General features: G+C 41.2%; 1 protein-coding gene across 4 annotated transcripts in view; it reads left to right on the top strand.

The window, feature by feature from the left end:
• Nucleotides 1-25,295, top strand: part of cdk14 (cyclin dependent kinase 14) — a 224,447-nt gene that overhangs the window by 44,106 nt on the left and 155,046 nt on the right. Inside the window, exon 1 of one of the 4 annotated variants that reach the window (XM_063486669.1) lies at nucleotides 492-617. The exons of 1 other annotated variant lie outside the window; for it this stretch is intronic. In XM_063486669.1, coding sequence (XP_063342739.1) covers nucleotides 534-617 — 84 coding nt within the window. In that variant the 5' untranslated portion in view covers nucleotides 492-533. Of the gene's footprint in view, nucleotides 1-491; nucleotides 618-15,639; nucleotides 15,738-25,295 lie in introns of those variants that run through there. 2 more of the 4 variants (XM_063486670.1, XM_063486671.1) reach the window with 2 other exon arrangements.

Genomic DNA, 25,295 nt, shown 5'->3' with positions numbered 1-25,295 from the left:
GCTGTTTGACCACTGCTATGAAGAAGTAATAGTCTGGAGGCTCTCCCCCTCAGGACGACCTATTGTTTTATGAATTAGTCCTAAATTAATTGCATGGCTGGGCCTGTGAGACAAAATGTTTTTCAATAAGCAGTTTCATTTCTCATTCGCAGTGTGTTAGTGATTTGGTCTGCTCCTCTATTGATCTGCCGGGCCCAGAGGTGGCGGGCAATGAGAACAGCACTACAGAATAACAATGACAGAGTGATGGAGGGGCGACGCTGAGGCTCTTCTCCTTCTGGAGAGAAGCCAGCGGCATCAGCGGGATCCTAAATCCTAATACAGTCAGTGGGAGGGAAGGGTTGTGCACAGATGCGCTAAGTTCAAGGGGAATTTAGGCCAGGCAGGGGTGTGAATATCACTGAGCATTTGTCCACATGCACAACCACACATGCACACACACAGACACTGACACAGAAACTCATATAAACAGCTGGAGTGCTGCAAACAGCAGCTGGGCGCATCATCCTCTCTAGGTCATTCACGTCTCCGTCATGGCCGGCGTTAAGTGGATATGGTGCTTCGGCGACATTATTCGCTTTTGTCCTTGTCAATTGATTGGTGCTTTTCTCCACCAGGTAGGTGCTGCTCTATTGGCTTTGAGCTTTTTTAACAAAGGGGCGTTCAAGGTCAGGAAAAACTGTATCTTCTCTTGCAAACTCTGTAAAAAATCGAACAAAATGCATTTCACAGCTTAGTGTGTCTGTGCCCATGCAGGGTGTAGACCCAATTATCGCATGTAGGCAGCGTGAGGCGTGATTGGGCTCCGAGTGTGAACACACTGGACTCATTTTAATAGCCACCTGAGGCGGACCCTGCCGCTCTGATCTCACTGCCGACTTTTCCAGTTCAGGTAATAAAATCTGGGTCCTCTGGCAGCTCGTGTCTCTGCTGACCTTGTTGACTAAACACAAAGTTGGTAGCAGAGTTTGCTATTGTAACTGTCAGTCCTCCCCATTTAGTCTTCCTGATAGGTATTTTTATATTAGTTTTGTTTCACATTTTGATTTGACCTAAAATGACCTAACATGCTGATAATGTGATAGCAACACATGCTAACCTGACCCTATGAGCTAGTTTTACTCCGCTTTCCATATTTGGATGTTCATTGCTTCAGCTAGAAAAGATGGCATGACAACATTTAGTAACTAAAGGGAGGACATAGCTTCTGTCATGTCACCGAATGGTTACAGAATTACAGCAGAATTTCTGGTGCTGGAAGTCTTTATATTCAGGTGAGACAGTGTAGTACTCAGCTACAAGATGCTAGCAGGCATGGTTAGCAAGCTGCATCCATAAACAGTACAGTGCACAACATAGATAACTGCTAGTTAGTTTTAAGTGGTGGAATAATTAAATAGTAGAACTCCACTCACCAAAATTAAAGTACAAACTTTTTTTTTCTGTGACCTAAAGTTAATCAGGTAATCATTAGACGTGCCTGTGTTGGCTAACAATAGCAAAAATCTATGAACTGTACTCTTAAGCAAGAGCTCGGAAATGATTTGTGTCAAGATCATATAGAATAAATAATATAACAGAATAAAAAGAAGGAAGCAGTCAGATCAGTCACTTAGATGGTTGTGGTTATATTCAGTACTGTTGAAAAGTTTTGAGCCACCCCTCATTTCTTTAGCTTACAACGAGCCAGATTTTGTTGGAGTTTTTTTCATGAAACACTGGGTGGGGGTGGGGGGCACCGAGCTTTTGTTGTTGTAGCCTCCAAATTATGGAATAAGTTGCCCCTCCATATTAGGATGGCCCCAACAATCGAGATTTTTAAATCTCTTTTAAAAACACACCTTTTTTCTGAGGCATTTTAGGATTAGCACCAGAGTTAGCTTCTAGTCAGTTTTTTGATCTCTTTTAATCTTCTTTATTTTGTTAATTTCTTGTATATTTTATTGTCTATCTTTTCATGTTTTACTATTTATTTATTCAGTTTTTTTATTTATTTATTTATTTTATTTTTATTTTTATTTGTCTGTTTAATGCATGGTTTCTTAACTATTATCACTGATTTTTACTGGAAAGTACTTTGTTGTTGTTGTTTTTAAAGTGCTCTATAAGTAACATTGGATTGGATGGTCTCGAGCAGTAGTTCTCTGTAAGCATTCAAACTTTTCCTCTGGACATTGGCTGTTTCTTCAGTTCTTTTCAGTCTTTGTACATGACCATTTTAAGACAAATCATTTTTATGTGATTGTTTGCTAAGTCACATTAAAACTAACCTCAAGCATGAAAAAGGCAACCAACTGAAGAGATGACCTAGATAATAAACAGAACTGGCAGCTTAGATAAGAACCAATTTTAAATCGTATCTTTAGATACTTTGTTACTAGCTGCCAGTTGGAAAAACACATTTTATTCCCATTTCTGTAGTTGAAGTTACTATAAATATTAAAGATGAGACAGTTTCATAGGGAAAAAAAATCTATTTTTGGACCAACAAGGGGATTTCCAAAGAGCTATCAGCAGCATACTGAATCTTAGCATTGTGTGCATTGTGCCTTTGAAAAATGTAAGGAAACTGGATAAATGGAGAACGAAAGAAAAACTGGCAGATCTGAAAGTTATGTACACCACAGACCTGAGAGATGCATCTGAGCCTTCAGCTGATCCATCTACTGTTCACTGGAACCTCATCAGGACCAGTCTCAGGGAAAGGCAGGCTGTGAAGAAGCCATTATTAATAAAGGCAAACAAGAAAAAAAAGGCTGAAGTTTACCAAATACACAAGAGCTAGACTGAAAGTAACAGTATGTCTTAAAGAGCGATAAATCCAAAATTTACTTTTTTGGTTTAAATTATTGTCAATATGGAAAAGTGACCGCTACAGCAATCTGTGAAAGACACTGTAGGCTCTTTCATGCATTTCAACTAGTGGTGCTGGGAATCTTGTTAAAACTGATGGAATTATAAATGCAGAACCAGAGACATCAGATTTTGATCCGTCATGTAATACCATCTGGAAAGCATCTAATTGAAAACAGCTTTATTTATTCAGCATGATCCCAAATACATAATCAGTGCTGTAAAAGCATACCTGGATAGATAAACATAGAATAAAACACTATCAATAATGGAATTAACACTGTTGAAGATGGATCATCGTGTCAGAATAGAACAAAAAGCAGCTCAAAAATGTCCTTCAAGAAGTATGGAGAATGCTTCCTGTAGATTAATTAAAGAAATAACAGAAATAAAGAGTTCAGGTGGCATGGAAGAATAAAGTTGGTTATACCACTTACTAACCTTCAGACTCTTTAGAACTGTATAATAATATAATATATTATTGCACCCATTTCCCATTTTCCTACAAAAACATAAAAGAACAAGAGGTTTCTGAAGAGTTTTGCACACTACGATAAAATCTCAACCCTTCACTTCCAAGTTTAGTTTTTTTCAGAACAGCTTGTAAGTTTATTAAAAAAAAAAAAAAGCTTATGCCTGTAACGGTGGAACCACATGTGAATTTGAGAGGGTCCAATCATTTTTGAAAATTCATTTGCAAGTTGAAGACATCGCAATTTGAGGTCACAGCCGAGTGAATCTTATTAAAAGGCTCATAAAGGGTTTGTGACCAGAAGAAAGAATCTGTAAACTTGTCACACAGAGTCAAAATACTCTCTATGTGCAGACATGGTACTTCTTGGTTGTGCCACTGTTTGTAATTTGTATGCTGTGGTGTGATGTAGGTTTTAAAGGAAAATCAAAGAAAAAGTGAACTGCTGCGAAACAAAGAAGGAGCTGCAAACAGTTTTGGGTGCATAAAATGACGTATTCTACAGCAAGCTTTTCCTTCAGGCCAAAACTCAGATTTGAGAGAACTTTTGAATCTATTTATGGCTGATTTGAAGCCTCAGCAACAAAAAAGAACTCTAGGACCTCACATTTTCTCATCATATGACTGCAGCCCACAGCTACAAAGCGACCAATCAAAGTATGTCAGCAGCTGAAGTGGTAATAGTGTGGTAATAATGTTATGACATTTATTTCGTCAGTCATGAACAGATGGAGAAATCATTTGGTTTGGGGAATCAAATCTGAACCTGATCTCTCCCATCTGGCTAATGTTAACTAACACAGACAGAGTGTTCAGTTGAACTAACACACACATGCTCAATGTGCCACATGCAACGTTTTTCATGTACTAAACGCTTTAATCTAGAAACGTATTCTGCATGAGACTCCAACAAAAACTCCCCATAAGGACAAAAGTGCTACTATAGAATTTAATATTACTGTTAGCTAAAGAAGGTAGGTTAGCTGCTGCATTGTTTATCTAACAATTTATATGTGTTGGTTGGTGAGCGTATGTTAGCTAATGTCAGCAAGAAGCTAGCCCATTTTATCTCATAACACTTTTTAAAAATTTGGATCAACAGAAAATTTCATTTGGTATCACTACAGCTATTAATCTATGAACATTCCTGCTAAAAAAGTCAAATTGCAGTTGGTCTTACAAAGCAAACACAAATACACATACACAAAAATTCATTTAAATCCGAGCGCCTGTCTATAGTTTTCACAGTCTTTTAAATTCATGCACAGATGCCAAATAAATCTGGATGACGTTGAATGATTACAAATGTTTGGAATCAGGTATGTGGGTACATTAAACCAGAACTTTTAAAAAGAGGGTAAAATGCTAAAACAAATGTATTTCTGCAAGTAGTCTGTCTGACTGGATAAATAAAGAAATACATTCATTCAATTCAAAACAGTCTAACTGTGTGCATTAGTTTATCTCTTGTCTCTGTTACAGCGAGTGTTACAATATCAGATTTCAACTTAAACCTGATTGTGTAAACTCCCTCGGGTCATTGACGACTGAAGAATCATAGCAGGTATTCAGTTCAGAACAACAGTCTCACATCTGGGCTGCCAAGCAGAGGACCAAATACTACTGAAATGAGTTTTTGATGGATAAATCAATACTGGTCCCCCACTGTGCTGGTCCCGCCTTAATGACAGAACAGTTGAGTGGTGAGATCGGGTATGGTTTATACCCTATAAACTGTTAACTGGCTCTCTGTGAGCCACTTGCCTCATTGATAAAGCTGCTGATGAACTGTGATAGCCTGATATCAAATTGGTGGAAAGAAATGTGCCACTCTGAAATCATGTGATGCTGGAAAGCTAGACTGGACTATTATAATTCAGTATTATCGGGTCATTTTAAAAGCTCCCTAAAATGTCTTCAGTTTATCCAGAAATCTGCAGTGAGACTTCTGAAAGGAGCCAGAAAGAAAGAGAGAGCGTGTTCCTCTCATATTGACTTCTCTTCATTGGCTCCCTGTTAAGTGCAGAATTGAATTCCAATCTTTATGTTACAATATAAAACTCCTTGAAGCTCCTTATTTCTCTCACTCGATATTAATAAACTTGAACTGAACTGAAATGTTTTTTATTTGTATACAGTATATCATACGATTCATTTTCATTTCTATTTTGGCTCATGGGGTTTTCATCATTCTTATAGTCCATCCAGGAGGATTAATACGCTTCTGGATGGACCATAAGAAGTTTGGTTTGATATACCAGCTGAATGATGTGTTGCAGGACATTTTTCCATCTGTTGTATTATCAGAGACATCAAGTGAGAATTTCTGCTGTTGTAGACTCTGATAGCAGCTCAGAGACGGAGACAAATGTGGAGAAATGTTAGCGACAACAGCGTGTGGGCAACGACCAAAACATGGCACACTGTTGTCGTTTACAGCTGTTTCTTCTCATATAGTTGTCACGTATGAAGAAACTGATGTTTTGTTCACATCTGATGTCCTGTAGTTGAATCATTACCAAATGACAGAAAAAAGTCTTTTTTGAAAGTAATGCATTCCTCAAACTTTTTGAGCAAACATTGTAAAAACAGAACAAAGAGAGTTTATCATCTCATCCACATCTGCCTCCCCACACCAGAATTCACTGTATGATGAATAAACTCATTTTAGGATCAGTCATGAAACGTGAGACAATGGTTGTTGTATTTTAACAGAGTTACGTGGATTTCTAAAATACCACGAGCTAAAATTGATCCCCTCTTTGGCAGTTTCAGTAGAAACTAAAATATAAACTAGCTGAAAACAAATGTGTAAATAAATAATTACATAACTATAACAAAGCAATAATAAGAAACTTATTGGACCAAATAAAGCATGCACAATTGTTATAATGTAATTTTGACCATATAATGTATGCAGATTTAGGTTCCTCTATACAAATATGTATACAAATATATATATTCAACGTTTGCTTTTGACGGGTTTTCACTTCAGATTTCTTTCCTTGCATGTGATCTGAAACATGTATACTTCAGTGAATCTGTTGAATGTCCCCACTGTGAGGAAAAGACTGAAAATGATTTCTTTACTTAAAATTGTTTCATAGAGCCCCGATCAAAAGTTTAAAACCACTTGAAAAATGGCAAACAAATCATATTTTGCATGTTTGGATCTTAACAAGGTTCCAAGTCGAGCTTCAAAATGCAAAAAGAAAAAATGGGAGTGAGACAAAACATTTATTTGAACATGCAATTTACTGAAAACAACGCTTAAACTGAAACAGGCTGTTTTACAGCTGATTAAAACTTGACGACCACATGCTTTTAAAAGGCCAAATCTGTGCAAAAATGTGGATTCATTTCTGTCAGGTAGTCACACTGTCATGATGTTCTGATGGCAAAAGCAAAAAAACGTTCCCTTTTTGAACGTGCTCGGGTTGTTGAACTCTTGCTTTCAGTTACTAATCTCTAATCTGAATATCATATCGATGCTGTAGCCTCTTAATGTCGCTTCAACTCATATTCTCTGCTCATCAGGTGGGCTTTTCATTGTCTGCAAGCGTTCACCTCTTAACCCCTGATAGCCTTACAGACACGTTATAGTTTCTGCGTTCGCATGTTAGCTGGGCACCACTTGGGTCTAAGTCAGTGGTTCCCAAACTTTTTTTGCTGGGCCCCCCTTTGTTTTACAAGAAAATGTTCGCGCCCCCCCCCCCCCTTTCTCGCGCACGCGCGCGTGCACAAACACATCCTCCAACCACACACACCCATATTTTGCTCCATTGGGGTTTATTTCACACCTCAAACATTTAGTAAACAATTAAGCAAATACAAGTAATCTGCAATAAATTACAGTTAGTAATAAAATAAACTACTAACTCTTTTACGCTACGTCCACACCTACACGGGTATTTTTGAAAACGCAGCTGTTTCGTCAGCACGTAAACGGCGTTTCAAATCACCGAAAACGGAGATTTTTTTAAAACTCCTTTTTTGCGTTTACGTGTGGACGAGGAATACAGAGTTCATCACACAACGTCAAAGGTATGTGCTTTTTTTCACATCACGCTGTGCGCCACGTTATGAGATGAATTGCAGAATGGCAGATAGAGACAAAATACTGTTAATCTGACTGTCTGCAGGTTTTACACGCTTACATACACACACAGTTACTGTCCCTCCATTTAGAAAGGCAGAGGCGTCACGGTGTAATTATTTTACGTGTAGTTGTTTTTTTCCTGTGTAATAATATTCAACATTGCTATCAATACAGTTTTCAAAAAACGCCTCTCTGTGCAAAATGGGTTCAAAAATATAAAAAACTGTGGGATACTGTTTGTCCGTGATTTGAACCGGGGGACAAATCGTGGCAGGATCAGCCTGATGTTATTTGTATCCCGCTGTAACTTTACTGCATAAAGAGCTAACATCTCCAAAATGTCAGGAGTAGTTAGTCATTACAAGAAGTGTTTGTGAACTAAAAATCAAGAATGTGGGATACTGTTTGTCCGTGATTTGGAGAGCCCAGCGCGTGCTCCTCACGCAGGGAAAACCAATTCTGCAGGGGAGACCTACCTTGTCACTTGTGCAGGTGAAGCCAAAGGGAAGATATGCTTCACCATATTTTCTAGTCTTTGGCTTAGAATGAAGTTGGTTTGGAAACATATTCAGCGATGCTTCATCTCCTGCTTTGCGTTTGTGTGGGTGCCCTGTGCTAGCAGTGTCCAAGCGCTGTTTTTTGTTTTTTTTTGTTTTTCCACTTTTCATATCGTGCTAGACTGTGCCATGTGTTGTGTTGTGTGTCACGTCACGTGTGTATTCATACCTCCAGTGTAAGTTGAACCTCAGTATTTGTCCAGCTCCTCCATATTTCTGATGACCAACATTTTGGCTTGTTCCGGTGTTCCATTGAGTTTAATGAATACTTTACAGTTGGTGGTCCATGTATTTTGAATTTTTCCCTGTTTCTTCAAGTAACGTGCTTTCCTGGCGATGTCCGCATTTCTTTTTGTCAGATGTTCATTCATGAAGACATCGGATCCTTTCAGTTTCTTCCCTTGTTTTAACAGTGCTGTTTTGTGTTTTCTGTTAGCAAATCTCACAATGATGGCTGGTTTGTCACTGTCATTTTTTCGGGGTAGAGGATGGCAAGCCTCAATGTTGTTATAATCCACTTCCACACCTTTGGACCGTAGAAAGGTAACCACTTGAAGCTCCGTGGAGTTGACATCTTCCTCTCCTGGCCCTCCTACATTGTCAGCGGCGACCGCCCGGGCGTATGACCGGGGTTTGATGCGAAGCCCCGTGATGATGACATCGTTTATCCGGGTGTACTGCTCCAAATCCGCCACTCTGTTCTCCAGGTACGCCAGCCGCCGATCCTTCTCGGCGTTCTGGATGCGGAGAGCCTTAACTTCCTCGACCAGGTCCAGGATGGCTTTCATCTGCAGTTTGACAGCAGAAATCTCCTCTGTCATAAACTCCAGCGACTTCTTAATATCGTCGCCTTCCTCGGCTGACAGAACTTTTTTCGGGCCCATGCTGAGAGACGCTCTTTTAGCGTTGCCGTGACGACCCGCTAGCTAGTTTGACACTAGCGTACTTCGTGTGTGTGTAAAAACGATTTGTATGTGTAAAAAGAATTTGTGTGTGCGTAAAAAAGATTTGTGTGTGGACTTAGCCAAAAAAAACCCTGCAAGTTACACGTACGAATTTTGACCCTATTTTTCTTCCTTTCATCTGATTGGTCAATGTCATGTCAATCACAAATGTAACAATCCAATCAGAGAACAGATGGGTTTGGCTGTCGGAGGGACGCTTTTTTTGAACTGCAGGTCTTTGAAGGGAATAAATGCCCTTTTACATGCCAACCCAGCGTTTTCCTTCATCACTACGAAGGAAAACAGTCTGTGGTCGTCCGAGTTTGGTGATTTTTGTGTCACAGGTCTATGTGCTTAATACAGGCCACAGCCTTTTCAACAGCGCTGCGGACCGCGGGGGGGGGGGAGTGTTTTGGAAATGACAGTCTTCACTACAAAGCTTTCTTCGTTATGAATTAGCATGCATGTTTTTATTGAACATCTGAAGAACTAGCAAAAAAAACCTAAACTCTTGTAGAGGACATAAAGTCAGAGATAGAAACGACAAGGAGCAGGTGCATCTAGTACAGGCAGAGCTGCTGCAATAACACAGAGCTCAGCAGCCAGCGCAACAAATTCTGGATCCTTGGCTTTTAGTTAGCAGTTAGCATTAGCAGCACATGCTGCGTCCGATGTGAAAGGACCTTTATGTTGCGCACTGTGACTCACAGCCATGGTCCCGGGTCAGCCCTGACTGTGTGTTAAACTAATCCTAAAGTAATAATGGTATTTCTAACCACTGATATACCACAACTTTATCCTTTCAACAGCTGCTGAAAGTTAGGGGACCTAGCTGCTATCGGATATTTACATAGAGATCCTCCAGCTTCAAACTGTATTACCCTTCAAGGACCTGCAGTTCTCTGATTGGATTGTTACATTTGTGATTGACATGACATTGACCAATCAGATGAAAGGAAGAAAAATAGGGTCAAAATTCGTACTTGTAACTTGCAGGTGTTTTTTTGGCTAAGTCCACACACAAATCTTTTTTACGCACACACAAATTATTTTTACACATACAAATCCTGATTTACAAGTACAAAATATTTATGACCACATTTTGAGCCCATAGAGATGTATCACTCCTGTAACACCTGTAACATTCAGCAGTCGCCTCATAGACTATGTGCACGTTAGCATATGCTACTTCTGGTGCGGAAACTCCTGTGGGGAGCTTTGTTTCCGGTGTCCTATTCGCGCCTTGTTTACGGTCCAAAACAAGTTAAGCAAATGAATGAATCAAGCTGTGATTTACATTTCTATAGATGTCTTGGGCATTTACCCAATATATCTGTAAATGATGTTCATCGACTTGTTGATATTTTTCCCCCGCGCCACAGAGCAAATCGACATAATGGGGAAACATTTGGTTTGACTATTCTTCACCTGTAGTTTGAATGCTGAACATTTGCCTGTTTAAATCATAAGACCAGTCACTATACAGAGATGTGCTTCTGAATGTGGACGATGTGTCTTCTGCATGCAGTAATGCAGTTCTGCTTGTGTTGAGTGATGTAAACAACTGATCGATCTAAACTCTTTAAACGTCAAAATTTATCATTAGATTTTTTATGACACAACAGTGGTGAGTGTTCCCACCTTCTGCTCTTTGTAACTTAACGCGATCTTTCCGTTTTCCAGTTTTGGACATGATTTTGGAGTATATCTTCGCAGTAGCGATTGACCGCAAAGTAAAGCTACCGGAAATGTACAACCCCACATCCGGTCTCAAACCAGGAAGTTAGCATTTTCTCGTGCACAGGGTCAATTGTTCTGACACACACAACAAAATTATTGACTACACTACACACTAACTACACAAGATTTGCGCTAAACGTCGCAAATCTCTCACATCTCAAAACACCGCCGTCACTCCTAAAACTTCCCCCTTCCTAAACAACTAAATGCCATGTTGCCATATCATTTTTTGATTGGTCGACATGGTACATTTTTCGGCCAATAGGAAAGGCTGGGGTTTTTTGCTTTTGTTTTTGCTCACAGGCGGAGAGTGCTTTCAAGCGTTTTCCTTATAAAACGCCGTTTTTACCGTTTCTTCCCGCAGTAAATATAAACAACGATAGTATTCAGGAAGAAAACCAAACATTGCATTTATATTTTTATCATAACTCTGGTTTTACGTGGCCTATCAACACAATTTAAAAACTGGTATAAAGTCCACACTTTTCCGTCAATTGTTCCGTCTGTCCTGCTCACATCTCCAATGGTTGTACACGTTGTCATTAACGTGGCTTCACTCCACATCAGCCACGCCGCTTTGCTAGCTAAAACACCGGTGTCGGCACATAAGGACGCTGTCATAGCCTGTCGATGACGTTGATTAGCTGCGTATATACGAATGTGAATCACATTATTGGCTGGACTATGGGATAAGGTGGCATCGTTCTAATCCCATACGGGAGCAGCCAGTCACTTACTGACTAACACTGCAAAACAAAATTGTTAATGTATTTATTTTCATTTCAATTCAGGTTAGATTTTTTTTGTGCACAACGCAGATTTTCTGTGCGCAGAGACCATGCCAGCAGTGCGCAACTGCGCACGCGTGCAGCTTAGAGGGAACATTGCACATGAACTCTTCCACAGAGACTTCATCAAATACAGACCCTCCCTCCTTCAGGTGGACTTTAAATAACTGTTACAAAAATGCTTAACAGTGAACTCGACCATCCACACAGTTTGTATGAATGCGTTTTTATCTGACCAGAGTCAGGAGACCGTTTTCTGTGCACCACTGAATAATGAATGACCTATGGGCTTTTCACCCCAGCTCTGTGCTGTACCTCCCTGTTATGCATTTAGCCTGAATCTGTATACACATGTATGCGTATGTGTGTGTGTTAGTGAGGCTATTTTTGGGGGGTTAAATCCTGTTAAAATGCAAATAACCTTCATTTTTCTGGTTTTAAGTGATTGCCGTCTGCTGCAGGTTTGAAATTGACTCCATTTTCAATCCAATCTGAGCCATCTTATTGTGGATTTCACACTTTCCTGCCACACTACGACACAATAGATATGGTGTGGTTCCTGTAGCAACAAGCCTGTCAGTCAAGGTCATCCATGACGGAGAGAAAGAGAAAACATGGGGAGGTAGGGGAAAGGGGTGGTGGTGAGTCTGAGCCAGAGTCCTAACAAAGAAAAGCTGTGCTGTTTGATGATGTGTATTTGTGATGGAGAATGTCATGATTTGGGAGGCAGCGTCTCCTCTGTAGACACTGATGGCACTCATGAATTTAGGAAAGATGTTATGAGGGTCCACTTCAAAAGCACTCTGAGCTCACGTTGCTCCTTCTCTACTCCTATAAGCACTCCTTTTTCAATTGATCAGTAAGTTGTTTCAGTTGAGTACTCATTGCTGTGGTGCTGTTACATTCACTTACAGTCATACATTCATCTGTCTTCATCTAGTGGTTGCTCAGAGAAATGACATTGTCAGACAACAAAACTGAAGCAACATAATCCACTTGACGATCATCTGCAGCGTTACTGCACCACTGTACAGCTGGCTTTTGGTCATGAGCGCATCAGACACATTTCACTTATTTATTGGATTCTAACTTTCATGATGATGATACACTATCGAGCTGAAACATTAACAACACAAATATGATGCAATGCCAGTTTTGTGCTCCAACATTCCTAAGCCCTGGACTCCAAAAGACCTCCCACGGTCTGCGATTACATGATGTTAGCAATCATTAGATAGATCCTTAACATCTGTAAGCTGGAGGATCAGATCAGGTTTCTCCCACATTTGCCCCGACACCCTTTTGCTGGTTCATAGTTTTATCGATCCTACTGTTAGGAGGTGCTAATTGGAAAAAGTACACAAATTTCACAGTTTGGCCAAAGAAATCCTTAGATGAACATTTCAGAACTACTACATAACAAACAATCAGTCAAAAATGCTAATTCAGCTTCTATGCCTTACACAAAAGGTATGTAGGGAGCTGCACAGGACCCCTGCACCATACGTAGTTGGTGGGGGGAGGGTTGCAAAGTGGCTTACAGGAGACAGGTTGAAGTAACAAGCAAGAAACAAATCAAAATGGTGCCTGTCCTATGGCAGGTCCTTAGTACCTGCAGTCAAACCCCATTAAAAACCAAACCAGCTCTAGTCTCAACCCCATCTATGAAATATAAAAACCCCATTCCTCCTGGACTATGTCACAAGCACTGCTTAGAAGTACAGGAAGTACAAGCTGAGATAAAGTATATTTATAACAAAGTAAAGCATGAACATCAGACACGTGCACAGCAGCGTATTAATCAGGAGCTGTGATCAATATTCTAAATGGGTTAGTACGACTGGATAAATGCAATTTGAGCGGCGTGATCAGATTATATAGTCATTATTTTATGGTCATGTGACACATTATTATTTACAAAGCCTTTATTAGAGAACAGTCACATTTGTTGCGTAAACCTGTATCCATATTTATAGGTTGTTTATATGCGCAGCGCAGCAGGTATTATATAAGCAAACTCAGTGAATCTGTAAAAAGGACGGTCTGTTCATTGAAGTGGTAGTCAGACCTGCACCAGTGGGATATGAATGAAATATCCTGAACTGTCAGGTGTTCTTTGAAACACCTTTGATGCCGTTTAGGAACCGGTGAATTTACTATAAGCAGCATCAATTGCAAAAGTGGCACGCAGCGCTGTTAGACAAAGTTCGCACAGAGCAATCCAAGGTGCAGCTCTCTGCTCTTTAATTCCCAGTTTTAGTGCTAATCTGACCCAGCTTGTAGGCTCATTCGGTTTGACATGAAGGCTCTTCATTTATATGTCCTGATCTGATACCCTGAACCCCTTACTTTAGAGCATTATGTGTGACAGCCCTTCATAACACCCAAGGTGCTCCAGGTCAATAGTTCACTGCTCTCATTGTTGCTGTATATCTACAGTTCAGAAAGAAGAGCCGATACATGTTGGCCTAGGTTTACACACAGTGGGTATAAACTATTAAGAAAGAGACACCAGAGAATGTATTCCTCTTTTTATCATCTTTGCAAGAGAGCTTGGTTAATGTTGCCATTTATTGCAAAGGATGATATAGACTACATGCAATCTGTAACTAGTGGAAGTGAGTGGACAGATTACTAGGACTTATTTCTTTTTTGATGCTCTTTTAAATACGTAAAATTGCTAATGACAACAGAAGGCTGTAGCTTTTGAAAATGATGAAATAGTTCCTGATTCTTAGGGCAGTCAGGCTTTGTGATATTCTAACAGAAACCAGGAACCTATCCCAGTTAGCGTAGGGCAGGAGGCAAGGTACAACCCGGACAGGCCACCAACCTATCACAGGGCAACACAGAGAGACAGACAACCATTTACACTGAATTTAGATTAGAGCTAATTAACCTAATCCCACTAACTGCATGCCTTTGGCCTGTTGGAGGAAGGTGGAGTACTCAGACACAAGAGACACCATGCACACTCCACACAGAAAGGTCCCCGCAAGATGGGGAATTTGAACCCACGACCTTTGTGCTATGAGTCGATGATGCTACCATTACTACCGCTCCATCATGACACGCACTGTTTTAAATTTTTGTGCATAGCTCGGGCCTACGGTATTCTGCTTTTCATTATTTTCTGATATATATACAGTTCCAGTGGTGGATGTCCATATTAGACATGGTCAAAGTTTCAAATAATGAGGTCAGACTCAGTACAGCTGATCCCTGAAGTCAAAAGCTCAGGCTTTGAATGCTTGGTTTCAGCAAAGTTTTTCCCCTCGTGGCTCTGTTTGACGTCATAGAAAGTGCACATCAATTCATCTCAATGGAATCATCCATAACATGCATCTGTGCACTGTTTATATTCCTGAGCTGTTGAGGTGTTTAGTATTAGAGGGGCGGAGACCATATCAGAGCATATCTGAAGAGAAAAGGCTTTTTTACAGCTAGACAATGTGGCATTATTCCAGAATGAGGTCTAGATTATATTTAGGGAAGGTGTCAGGTGTATTCTTACACTACTCATCTCACATCAGCATCTTCCAGTTATGGTGAATGCTTTGGGCTGACGAAGGACCTCAGCCTCTGGTTTCATCTAAGGGGCTGCAGCCCTGTAATCAACACAGCTCATCTTCGTTTCACCTGGCTCAGCTCAGATTCTCTCTCTCTCTCACAGACACACACACACAGACACACACACACACACACACACACACACACACACACACACACACACACACACACACGTTGTGGCTGAATCACGGTAGTTTCAACTGGCTAGCTGCTGCTGCTGCTTTAGATACTGTTTGCTTCCTCATACTCCTCTGGGCTGTACCATCTCAGAGCAGAGCAGGGGTCCTCAAGGATTCCAGGATGTCCTCGCTGTCAGGCTCTTTCTCTTCTGTGTTGCTGTGTTGCATCCATTTGTAACAAACGCCTCCACTCGACCACCTCCTCCATCATCGCCTCCCTGTCACCTATGAGCCACAGAGCATGCAGTCTCCCAGGGCGCTCGGCCAGAAACAACGTAGCCTCCTAATACCCTGAACCGTGTCTAATTTCACTCCCCCCTCTGCTTATAGTACAATCTCATCATTTCCAGCTTGCAAACCGAGCGGAAGAGAGGGAAGGGAGAGAGAGAGCGAGAGAGAGTGAAAGAGAGCGAGAGAGAGAAGGAGGGAGGGAGGGAGGGCGATGTTTTGAGCTGGTTTGCAGGAGGAGAGGTTGGCCTGAGTGCGTTCTGTCTGCTCTTCAGAGGCATCCAGGTGAGCTGTTTCCTCCTGGAAGGTAAGAGCAAGGCTGAGATTGGCGCTTGTTTTGTCCTGCATCCCTTGTCATCACCCCCACCCCGCCTCCACCTCCTCCTTTCTTCCCTTGCCTCAGCTGCATCCCTTCTGTTCGCGTGTGTGTAAATGAGCATGAATAGTATTCCCCAGACACACCACACATACACACGTAACACTGTACAATGTACAGATGTGCAAGGGCGTCAGCATATGTGCATTTAGGGGGAATGGATTTGATTTATGTGTGAGCATAGTGTGCGTACTAGGCTTTTTGTTCAGGACGGGAGTAATGATAGGCTGTCATACTGGCATGCATGACAGCTTGAAAGTAGTCCACCTGAGTATCAGTTTGTGTCAGTGTCATGAGGGACTCTGAGGATAGAAGGGAAGTAGCGAGAAGACAGTGAGTGTCTGTGCCAGTGTGTGTCTGCAGTTTTCGCAACAAAGTCAAATCTTAACGTCACTACTGTCAGCTCCCCTCCTTCTTTCCTTCACTCCCCCCCCTCCCTCGTGCTAATAGGTAGCATTTCCGTTGTGGCGCTGAAATGGGTGCTGATGTGTACTCGTCTAATGGACGGGATGCTCCGCTGCAGCGTTTTTCTGCTCACTCTACAATATGATGTCCCACTTTGGGCAAATTTGCAACACGCTCCTCTTTTTCCGAGCCCAGAGGGATGGAATGTGGGCATTGTGGGGAGGATGAGCGAGGGGGAGAGAGAGAGGAAGACAGAGACAGGCCATTTACCATCTGTGGTAGCGTCTCGTGGATGTGTGCGAGCCTTTCTGCAGGGCCATATGCAGCTCCTTGGGAAGACAGTGGGCCAAGCTGTTAGGAAGAAGAGAGAATAAGGAAGGAGGGCTGAAACAGGAGACACAGGGTGTAATCTGTTTGAGAGCATAAGTGTCAGAATAAAGAGCCAAATCGAGAGTAGTGTCCTCTTAATGGAGAAGCTTGAAAGGCTGTTCGTGCTGCACTCAATGGAAGGCATAAGTGGAGGCAAACTTGGCTTCCTCTGTGTTTATATGTCTGCAGGAATACCTAACTGCTCTACTTTACTTTTGTGGTCAGCTCCACTGTGACATCACCTATTGGTTTTGACTCTGACATGTTGGTTTGCAGGAGCCAGAAGTGACTATATTTGGAGTGCTGAGTAGTACAACTTAGTACTCCATCCTGTGCGAGTACCCGCGTACCTGCCAGTTAGTACTAAGTTACAAACTAAGAAAATACTAAAATTTCACTCAACAAAACTGATACACAAACTTTTTGAATAGCAGTGGATCGTGTTACAAATAATTCAATTAAAATACTCCAAAAGGTGTTGACAGCAAGTTATACACAGTCTAGAGGTCCAGTTAAGGTACTAATCATAGTGAGGTCAGGCCTAACAGACATCCATGTTTCCGTACCAGGCTGTAAAAACATTGGAGTCTGTGGGGATTGACTTGCTTTTGGACCCAGACTTAAGTGGTCACTTGAGGAAACTATCTGGCACTTCTGCTTTGGCTTCATTCTTCAGCCAGAGCAGACGAGCCACACAAGACTTTGTAAGTCCTGGCTGTAAAAAACAAAGGAGCAAAACAAACCAAAACAAAAAGATGTTATTTTGAGTGAGTCAGTATGTTTGAACTAATGATCTAGGTCAGACTAAATGTCATCTACAGCCAGCAGTATCCTTTCCAAGAACTCCATTCCAACTTCGTAGATGAATCCAATGACAGACAGTGTTTCCTCAGGGTGAGCTAGTCACAGGTGCAGCATATATTAGCCACACATTAGGTGTATTGTGATAAATCAAATCTTGGTGTAATCCAAGTCAAACCCAGCCCATGACTTTCGGGTCAGATTGGGACCACGGATCACTTGCTTATGCCGGTATGCATCCAAAGTAGCTACATATTATAATGATGCCCAAATGTCTCTTCTTTGCTGTTAAAAGTGTGATTGCCACATTGTATGTTTGGAAGGATATTGCTCTACTTTTAAAGGCCTTAGCATGGCAAGCACTTTGTGGGACTCTGAGGCTGTTGCTATAATATGAAATCTTTATGTATAAACCTGACTTCAATTAAAACATGTGTTGGTTCTGCAGAATTGTTTTGACTTACTGTCCTATGAAGAGGAGGAGAATTTTACAGTTGGACTTAGACACTAGTCTGGTTGTCTTGTCCTGGTTCCCGTTGCCCTTTGTTTCCTGCTCTGGGGACTGTACTGCACTAAAGTTGAACAGTGTTGGGCCTATGTGCAGATCCACATGTTGGACACTGCTAAAACACAAACCATGTGACTGTTACAACTTGTGTACAGCCTCATCCCAAGAGTAAGCATCACTGTATGCCTCGAGTATTTGGATGAGGAATGGACATTTCTTGTTTACTGAAGTAAAAATAAGCTTGTAAAGTTGATGCTTCTAAGACAAACACTACCTCTGATCACAGGTTAGATACCGCATAACCATATGAGCTAAGGTCTGTTTAGCTAAAAAGGTTGGTTGCTACCTATGCTTAAGGAATTTGTCAAAATTCAAGCTGCCAAGTTCAGGCAGTTGCAGTGGATATTTCCCTGACTATAATCCTACTGTGAGAGATGTGCTGTGAGAGGACTGGCTTTGTAAGACTGAAAACAAGCACAAAAACACAGCTTCCAAGCAAAAGCTTTTCTTACCCTGTGTTTGTACCACCACTTTGTCTTAACCTTGTCCTTGATGGATTGCACCCACTAAGACAAGTTTTGTTTGTCCAGGTTTGTAGGGATTACTACCAATACCTGAGCATCAAATAAATCCAGAGCATCAATATTGTCTGTACCGGCTCCTAGAAAGAGAAGTAAGGAATGGTTCCTTCAGTGTAAGACCCTCACCTAGGCAGGTCTCTGACAGCAAACACGATGCTTTTATTCAGATGCAAATCCCTGGAGATGGAGTCAGTGGCACGTGGTGTGATTCATATCATCAAGTGGCTACAAAGTGAATGTGTTTGCTTTAGTGGCACTTGCGCTAATGAATCAGTGGTAAATGCCCTATTAGACCTGAGATCTGCATCTAGTAATGCTGTTTTGTTATGCTGATTTCAAGTGGACTGTTACTGAGACATAAAACTGGTTTTTAAATACTAGTGCTGCAGAGTGCTGCAGAGCAGAGTATGCTAGCGGTCATTAAGGGGCTTAGCAATGCCAATAACATGATAGCGCTCTTGTGCATCAACCAGGCTGGTCCAACTTCCAATGCCTCAACAGCAGCTAAATGAAGTGCCATGGAAGTTTATGCAAAGAAATCCACTGACATTTACTCTGTTTACTACACAGATTAAGCTATAAAGTTAGCTGTAACCTTAGTTATGGTGCACAGCGGAAGACCAGAGCTGTGTTAGTTGTATTTGCTGTGTTGGCCATGTTGGGGGATCACGGGGAGAGTTTTGATAAACAGCTGGATAATAATATTATAATCAGTTACCAAGCAGATGCTACAAAGATGCGTAACTGAGAATAGAGTAACTGATATCTTTATTTGTCTACAATATATAAATGGGTAGAAGTACACATGTCTTAACAGTTAACTGGTACATCGTGTTTAGCTAGGTCAATACTAGTTGAGGAATTCCAGCTCTCTTCCTCAGTGTGTCTTTTGTCCTGTCTCCCTCTAATCACACGGCTGCTGCTCCCTGAGCCTGGTTCTGCCAGAGGTTTCTTCCTGTTAAAAGGGAGTTTTTCCTCCCCACTCTCTCCACGTGGTTGCTCACTGGCGGTTGTCTAATTACTGGGGTTTTATCTGTACGGTCTTTACCTTCCAATATAAAGCACCTTGAGGCAGCTGTCGGTGTGATTTGGTGGTAAATAAACAAAACTGAATTGAATTGAAAAATCCAGCCTAGATACTCAAAGATCAAATGAGTTGAACTGTAACTAAAAAGCACTGTCACTATGGAGAAGCTTTACATTTTCCCTTTGAAAGAAACACAACATTATAACTGACTTAAGTTTGTGATAGCCTCCCAGCATAACGGTGTACCCAGAATCTGAAATGAATCCTCAGAGCAGCCCTTGTCTTCAGGGAGACAAAATCAGAAAATTGCCACTAGCACTTCTGCATTATAAAAGCGAAATGTTGCTCTGCTCATTAAATTGTTTTTATTCTAATGCTGCACTCTTGGCTTGGGTTTCACAGCCTTATGTGACAGTGTTTGATGATGAGCGAGGGCTAAAGTGCCAGGGCATAGGAAGGAGCGAAGTCAGAGGGGGGCGGAGGTTGAGGTAAGGAGCTGGCGACGTCACAGCTGTTCTCTTGAGTGACCGAGCGCTCTCCTGAAGCTGGAACAACTGGGAAGTGAGCCAATTTAGTCATTTATGTCTCTGGACTTTTCGTTCTCCAGTGTCCCAATCAGAGGCAATGACTGGCTACACTAATCAGGAGGTAGGAGGGTTGCCTGAGTCACTAACTGGCCAGAACACTTCCTCCTCCAGGAAGGTAACTGGACCTCAGAAGCTTCCGTCATTCTAAGAGACGAGGCTGGTTGGCACTGGTCACCGAACCTGAGAGAGTGATGCACATGGGTGATATTTGTAAGACATTTCAAACAGTGATGTAGTGATAGATGCCGAAGCGTCTTTGCAAAACGACATCTTATAGTTTGTTATTGATTAAGCCCGTTCCCTAGCTTATTCTATAGGACTGCATGACAAATACAAGCAGTAGCTCTAATGTTTCTACAGTAAATTCTAGTATATTCTTAAAGATATAGTATTAGGACACCTAATTAAAGTTGAATGTTTGAATCCAGACCGAGTTCAGAGTTTAGTATATTCTGACAGCATTTCATGTTAACATCCATCGACATGTTGAAACACAGTCAGTAAATGCTGTCAAGCAACCAGTGTGATCCTGGACAGACTCTGCACATCTCTGAAATCGCTGTTATTGGGTTTGTCTAATATGAGAGGTCCATAACAAACATAAACTGTGATATTTATCATTTTATCCTCTGTCGTTACGAGCTGAGTAATTAAACTCAGGATTCTAGTTTCATTATTCATTATAATTCAGTTTGGGAAAATAGTATTACTAATTACTATTATTACTTTAATAATAATACTTACTTTTATAGTTAGATCCAATGCTTGATTCTCACCTTTGGTTTCATTCTCTGCCTGTGCAGTCTTAGAATCATCAGTCTTGGAGCTGACATTGCTGCCTGTCCGAGTCTATGCTTGTTTTTGACTTTAAGTAGTCCAGCGAGATATTTGTCTATTATCATTTCTTTGAGTAGCGATGCCATGAATTATGTAGCGTTTGATTTTCCCACATTTTTATCAGGCCAAATACTCTGATACAACACATCTTCTGAATGTTTCCATCCTTTTCAGTTGAATTCTCCACGAGCCTCACAGCCTCACAGTTCACCTGTAAATACAGTTAATTCATAGCTTCTTTTAATTTCTATGCTGTTACGGCGCAAGGTCATATGGGTTTAACTGACAGGTAGTAACTGCATCTTTTTCTTTTCATTTCTTCACTTTCTTCACTTTTCTGAGCTTCACAGTATATTTTCTTGCCAGTCACCTCCTCTAGCTCTACCCGCTACAAAGGGGAGAGAGAAAGAGACAAGAGACACAGTGTCTCCAGCATGTCTGCCACAGGGTCTCATCAGGGGTGAGATGCCCAAGACACCTCACCCACACCAAATTTACTTTAAGGTTGTAAAGTTGGGCATTTTCACCTACAGTAGGAGTTTATGCAAACTGACTGACTCAGAAAAAGACCTGTACTTCTGCGTGGCCTTTGTTTTTCAAGCATGCCATCTGTTACTCTAATAGCGTCAAAAACATGTATTATTTATTATATTAAATCAAAGCATTGTAAAATTAGATCTCACCTCTTCTTGTATGTGTGCCTGTGTGACTGTTCTGTAAAGTGTGCTCAGTTAAAAGCTAACTTTCATTTGTGATTTCTGCCTATTGCATCGACTGCGTGGATGCTCAGCTGCTGATGTTTCTCCAAAGAGTGCATCTCTAAAACATGTCAACGTTGCTTTGTGTCGTTGAAGTAGAGATTAATGATGTTATGTCTCCCTTTCAAGGACTTACTCAGAAGTAAGTAATATGTTGTCATTGTCTCACCGCTGTGGCATTTTTAGATGTCAAAGCCTGTTGAAGGTGGTCCAAATGCAAGATGAGGTGAAAATATGAGAACTGCAAATGCAGTATGTATCGCTGCAATGAAGAGTCTTTATCTAGGCCATAATTTGTCTGTTGGGATATTTTTATTCCACCACGTATGATAATTAAGACTCTCATCCACAATATCTTAGGGCTGGCATTCAAAATGATGAAGACCCACAGCAGATCCATTTGCATGTTTTATTTTTCTGGTGCATTTAATGAGTGCCAGCAGAACTCAAGGATACTGGAAACTAGGTGTGTGTGTGCCAAAAAGGGAACTGCAATATTTCATAAGTAACTTCTGTAATATGTTAAAACTTCCAACTCAGTATTTTCATACTTGCACAGAGACAACAGTCTCATCATTTAAGGTTGACCCTAAATCAAAGTGTGTCCACACCATGTGTATGCTCACGCTTGGGTAAGGGATGAAGAGGTAGCAGCCACTTTCAGACACTTGCACATGAAGAATTAAAGTAGTTGTTGAAGAACAAAAAGATGAGAACTTAAGAGAAAGGTTCAAACCCAAGAAGCAAAGCAAAAATAAACAAACTTTTTGGGGTTTCCTTGGACAGTGTTTAAGAAGACAGTGATAGGAAACCCAGCTCAAACTCCGAATTTTGTACTAAAAATGAAAAAGATGTTTTTCTAATGATTGCTTAATGTGACACTGCAAATAGGCGATACATTAAAACTCAATTTCCACAAGTTTTCTAATTAACATTGAAAACTAGCTTTCCAAACTTCGAAACTTGATGAAGCCACAGTCTTAACTTTGTGGCTAGATTTGTTTGTTAGATCTGTTGTCACAGGGTCAAAACTTCTGCATTTCTACAATGGCAGAAATTGACAGGACTTATGAGAAGTCTACCTTTGCAAAAACCGTGCAGGATGTTTTTTTAATTCTTGACTAACTCCTAGCATGCAGGCCTATGCTTATCGGCTTAAACTATATCGCTTTCCACTTCCAATTGGATACTGTATACCAGGGGTGTCAAACATAAGGTTCAGGAGTCAGAATCTGTTCGGCAAAGATTACAGTTCACTGGACACCTTTAGAAAATCTGAAGGAGGGCATAAATACTTCTGTGAAAAGTAGCGAAGCATGTAGGTGCTAAAGAGGTACATGCTCTTTGGGAAGCTTCCTGCTGTTGCCTTCTGGAGTAGAGGACCATTGTTTGTAAGTTTTGGTGTACTTGGTGGATGAGTAGAAAACTCCAAATTAGACCTCCAAAGCTCAATTATTAATAGATTAGTGATTGATAACTAATAACTGACCGCAATTGAACAAAGTTTTTTATCTGTATGCAGCCATAGTCTGCTCAGACCAATCAGCCTTCCCATGGGAACCAAAAAGTTTAAGTTGTAAAATATCTTGTTCTGTTAAAGTCAGAAAAAGTTCACCCTAGATTTCAATTTGCTCTGAAGTACAGCTTGAGGCCAACCTCTGGCTACTGGAAGCAGCAGTTGCCTCATCTGGCACTTGTAAATGGTCAGAGAGGGACAGATATGACTCTTAACTTAAATGTCATCACCCTGACATGTCAGCTTAACCTTCAATCAAATCTCCATCTGTTAAACTGCCATTCTTTATTGTGTCATTCCACTGTGTCATTCCACTGGTCCTTTCTGTTCACTCATCTGTAGTTTGCATCTCTATCATCCAGGCATTATAGAAAAGCTGCACCAGCTATATTTAGGCACACACGCACACACACACACACACACACACACACACACACACACTTCTCGCTCTGCCATTCAAGAACAATGAAACAAAGGCTTGTGTTCTGCAGACAGTGTGGATGGGAGGAGGATGAGAGGTTTTTTCCAGTCTCTCCTCTGGTGTATCATCTTGAGGCCGGAATGATGAGCCCAGGCAAGCCGATAGCCCTTCTTTGTCTCTGCAAAATGGAAATGCATTCATGCTGTGGGTTGAGCCTCAATGTGAGCCAGGTTAACATGGTTGATAGCTTTGAGTTAGCACGAGCACACAAGTAGGCTTTATGGCTTATTGGTCTTTTATGGCCTCTGAGGTTCTTGTCATCGTTCAAGCTAATGTCATCAGTAACTACTCCTGTGGAGATGGTTGCATTAGCGTGGTCCTGGCTGCGCTCGTTCCTGCCCTGGATTTTCATCACCGTATGACAACACTACGATAAGATGAATCTTCAGTGATCCCTGCGGGGCAAAGGGGTCAGTGCAGCAGTGCAGAATAAATTATAGATAGCAAAACAATGTAGTTTGTTTATTTGTCTCTGTGTGTGTTGGTATATCAGAGTGTTGATGGTGGAGGGTAGTAGTGATTAAAGAGGCTGTCCTTCAACAAGAATCGATATGGTGTAATTGCATCTGCGGCGGGTTTTTCCTGTCTTGGTGGGGTGTTCCTGTCTTGGCAACAGAGAAAAGCCAGATGCAGCAAGGCCTCTACATACCGCCGTAAACCAGTCAGTCTGGGTGGATGATAATATGTAGCACACTATCCTTCCCCAAAGCATTTTTAAGAAGTAAATATCGTGGTCATGTTGCCTGCTTACACATCCAGAGGGCACGAAGAAACAATGGGATTCAGTTTGAGTCATGTTTCTGGCCATCTGACAATTCTTTGTGCAGTACTCTTTGTTTAGCCCTGTTCTCATTGCCAACTCATGAGAGAAATACCTCTTTAGCTGCTAAGCTCAAATATATCCACTGACTATCTGCTGCTTGTTACTGAGCAGGTAGTGTGCAGCTGCCACAGCATGTAGAAATACAACTTTATGAGATTGATGAGACTCATCTGGAGGTTTGATTACCACCTCACTCAGTCCTACACAAGGTTTAGTCAGTATAATTTGGGTCTACATATCTCAAAGCTGTTTGAAATTTGCATCGCATAATCAACTCAGACAGCTTGTTCCATTTATCTTCCTTTTTTCAATCAAACCTAAATGAAAATGTTAGAAAATAGTATATGATGTCTAGAGTTGTTATCTTCAGCCAAGACAGAGAAAAGTCGAAAGCTAAAATATTCCCAGTTAGAAAAGCGTTCACTATTATGTAAATATTATGTGGCTTTATGTGTTTAATTGTTGTATTTAGGTTGCCCAAGTCTGCGAGGCTGCCCAGGAGAGTTTGCAAGCCACTTTGAAACCCACCTCTACTGATTTTCAATTGACAGCATGTAGTGCAGTATAGATTCTCTGGTGGGTGAATATGATTCATATGATTCACACATATGATTCAGATGGCCCCGCCCCTCCCTGAGCCTGGTTCTGTCAGAGGTTTCTTCCTGTTAAAAGGGAGTTTTTCCTTCCCGCTGTCGCCAAAGTGCTTGCTCACAGGGGGTCATATGATTGTTGGGTTTTTCTCTGTATCTACTGTACAATATAAAGCGCCTTGAGGCGACTTTTGTTGTGATTTGGT

The sequence above is a fragment of the Pelmatolapia mariae genome, linkage group LG10_11 (assembly GCF_036321145.2).
Source record: "Pelmatolapia mariae isolate MD_Pm_ZW linkage group LG10_11, Pm_UMD_F_2, whole genome shotgun sequence".
In the NCBI taxonomy this organism is placed as follows: Eukaryota; Metazoa; Chordata; class Actinopteri; order Cichliformes; family Cichlidae; genus Pelmatolapia; species Pelmatolapia mariae.
The sequence above is the reverse complement of the archived record's forward strand: the minus strand, read 5'-3'. Positions and strand labels throughout refer to the sequence as shown.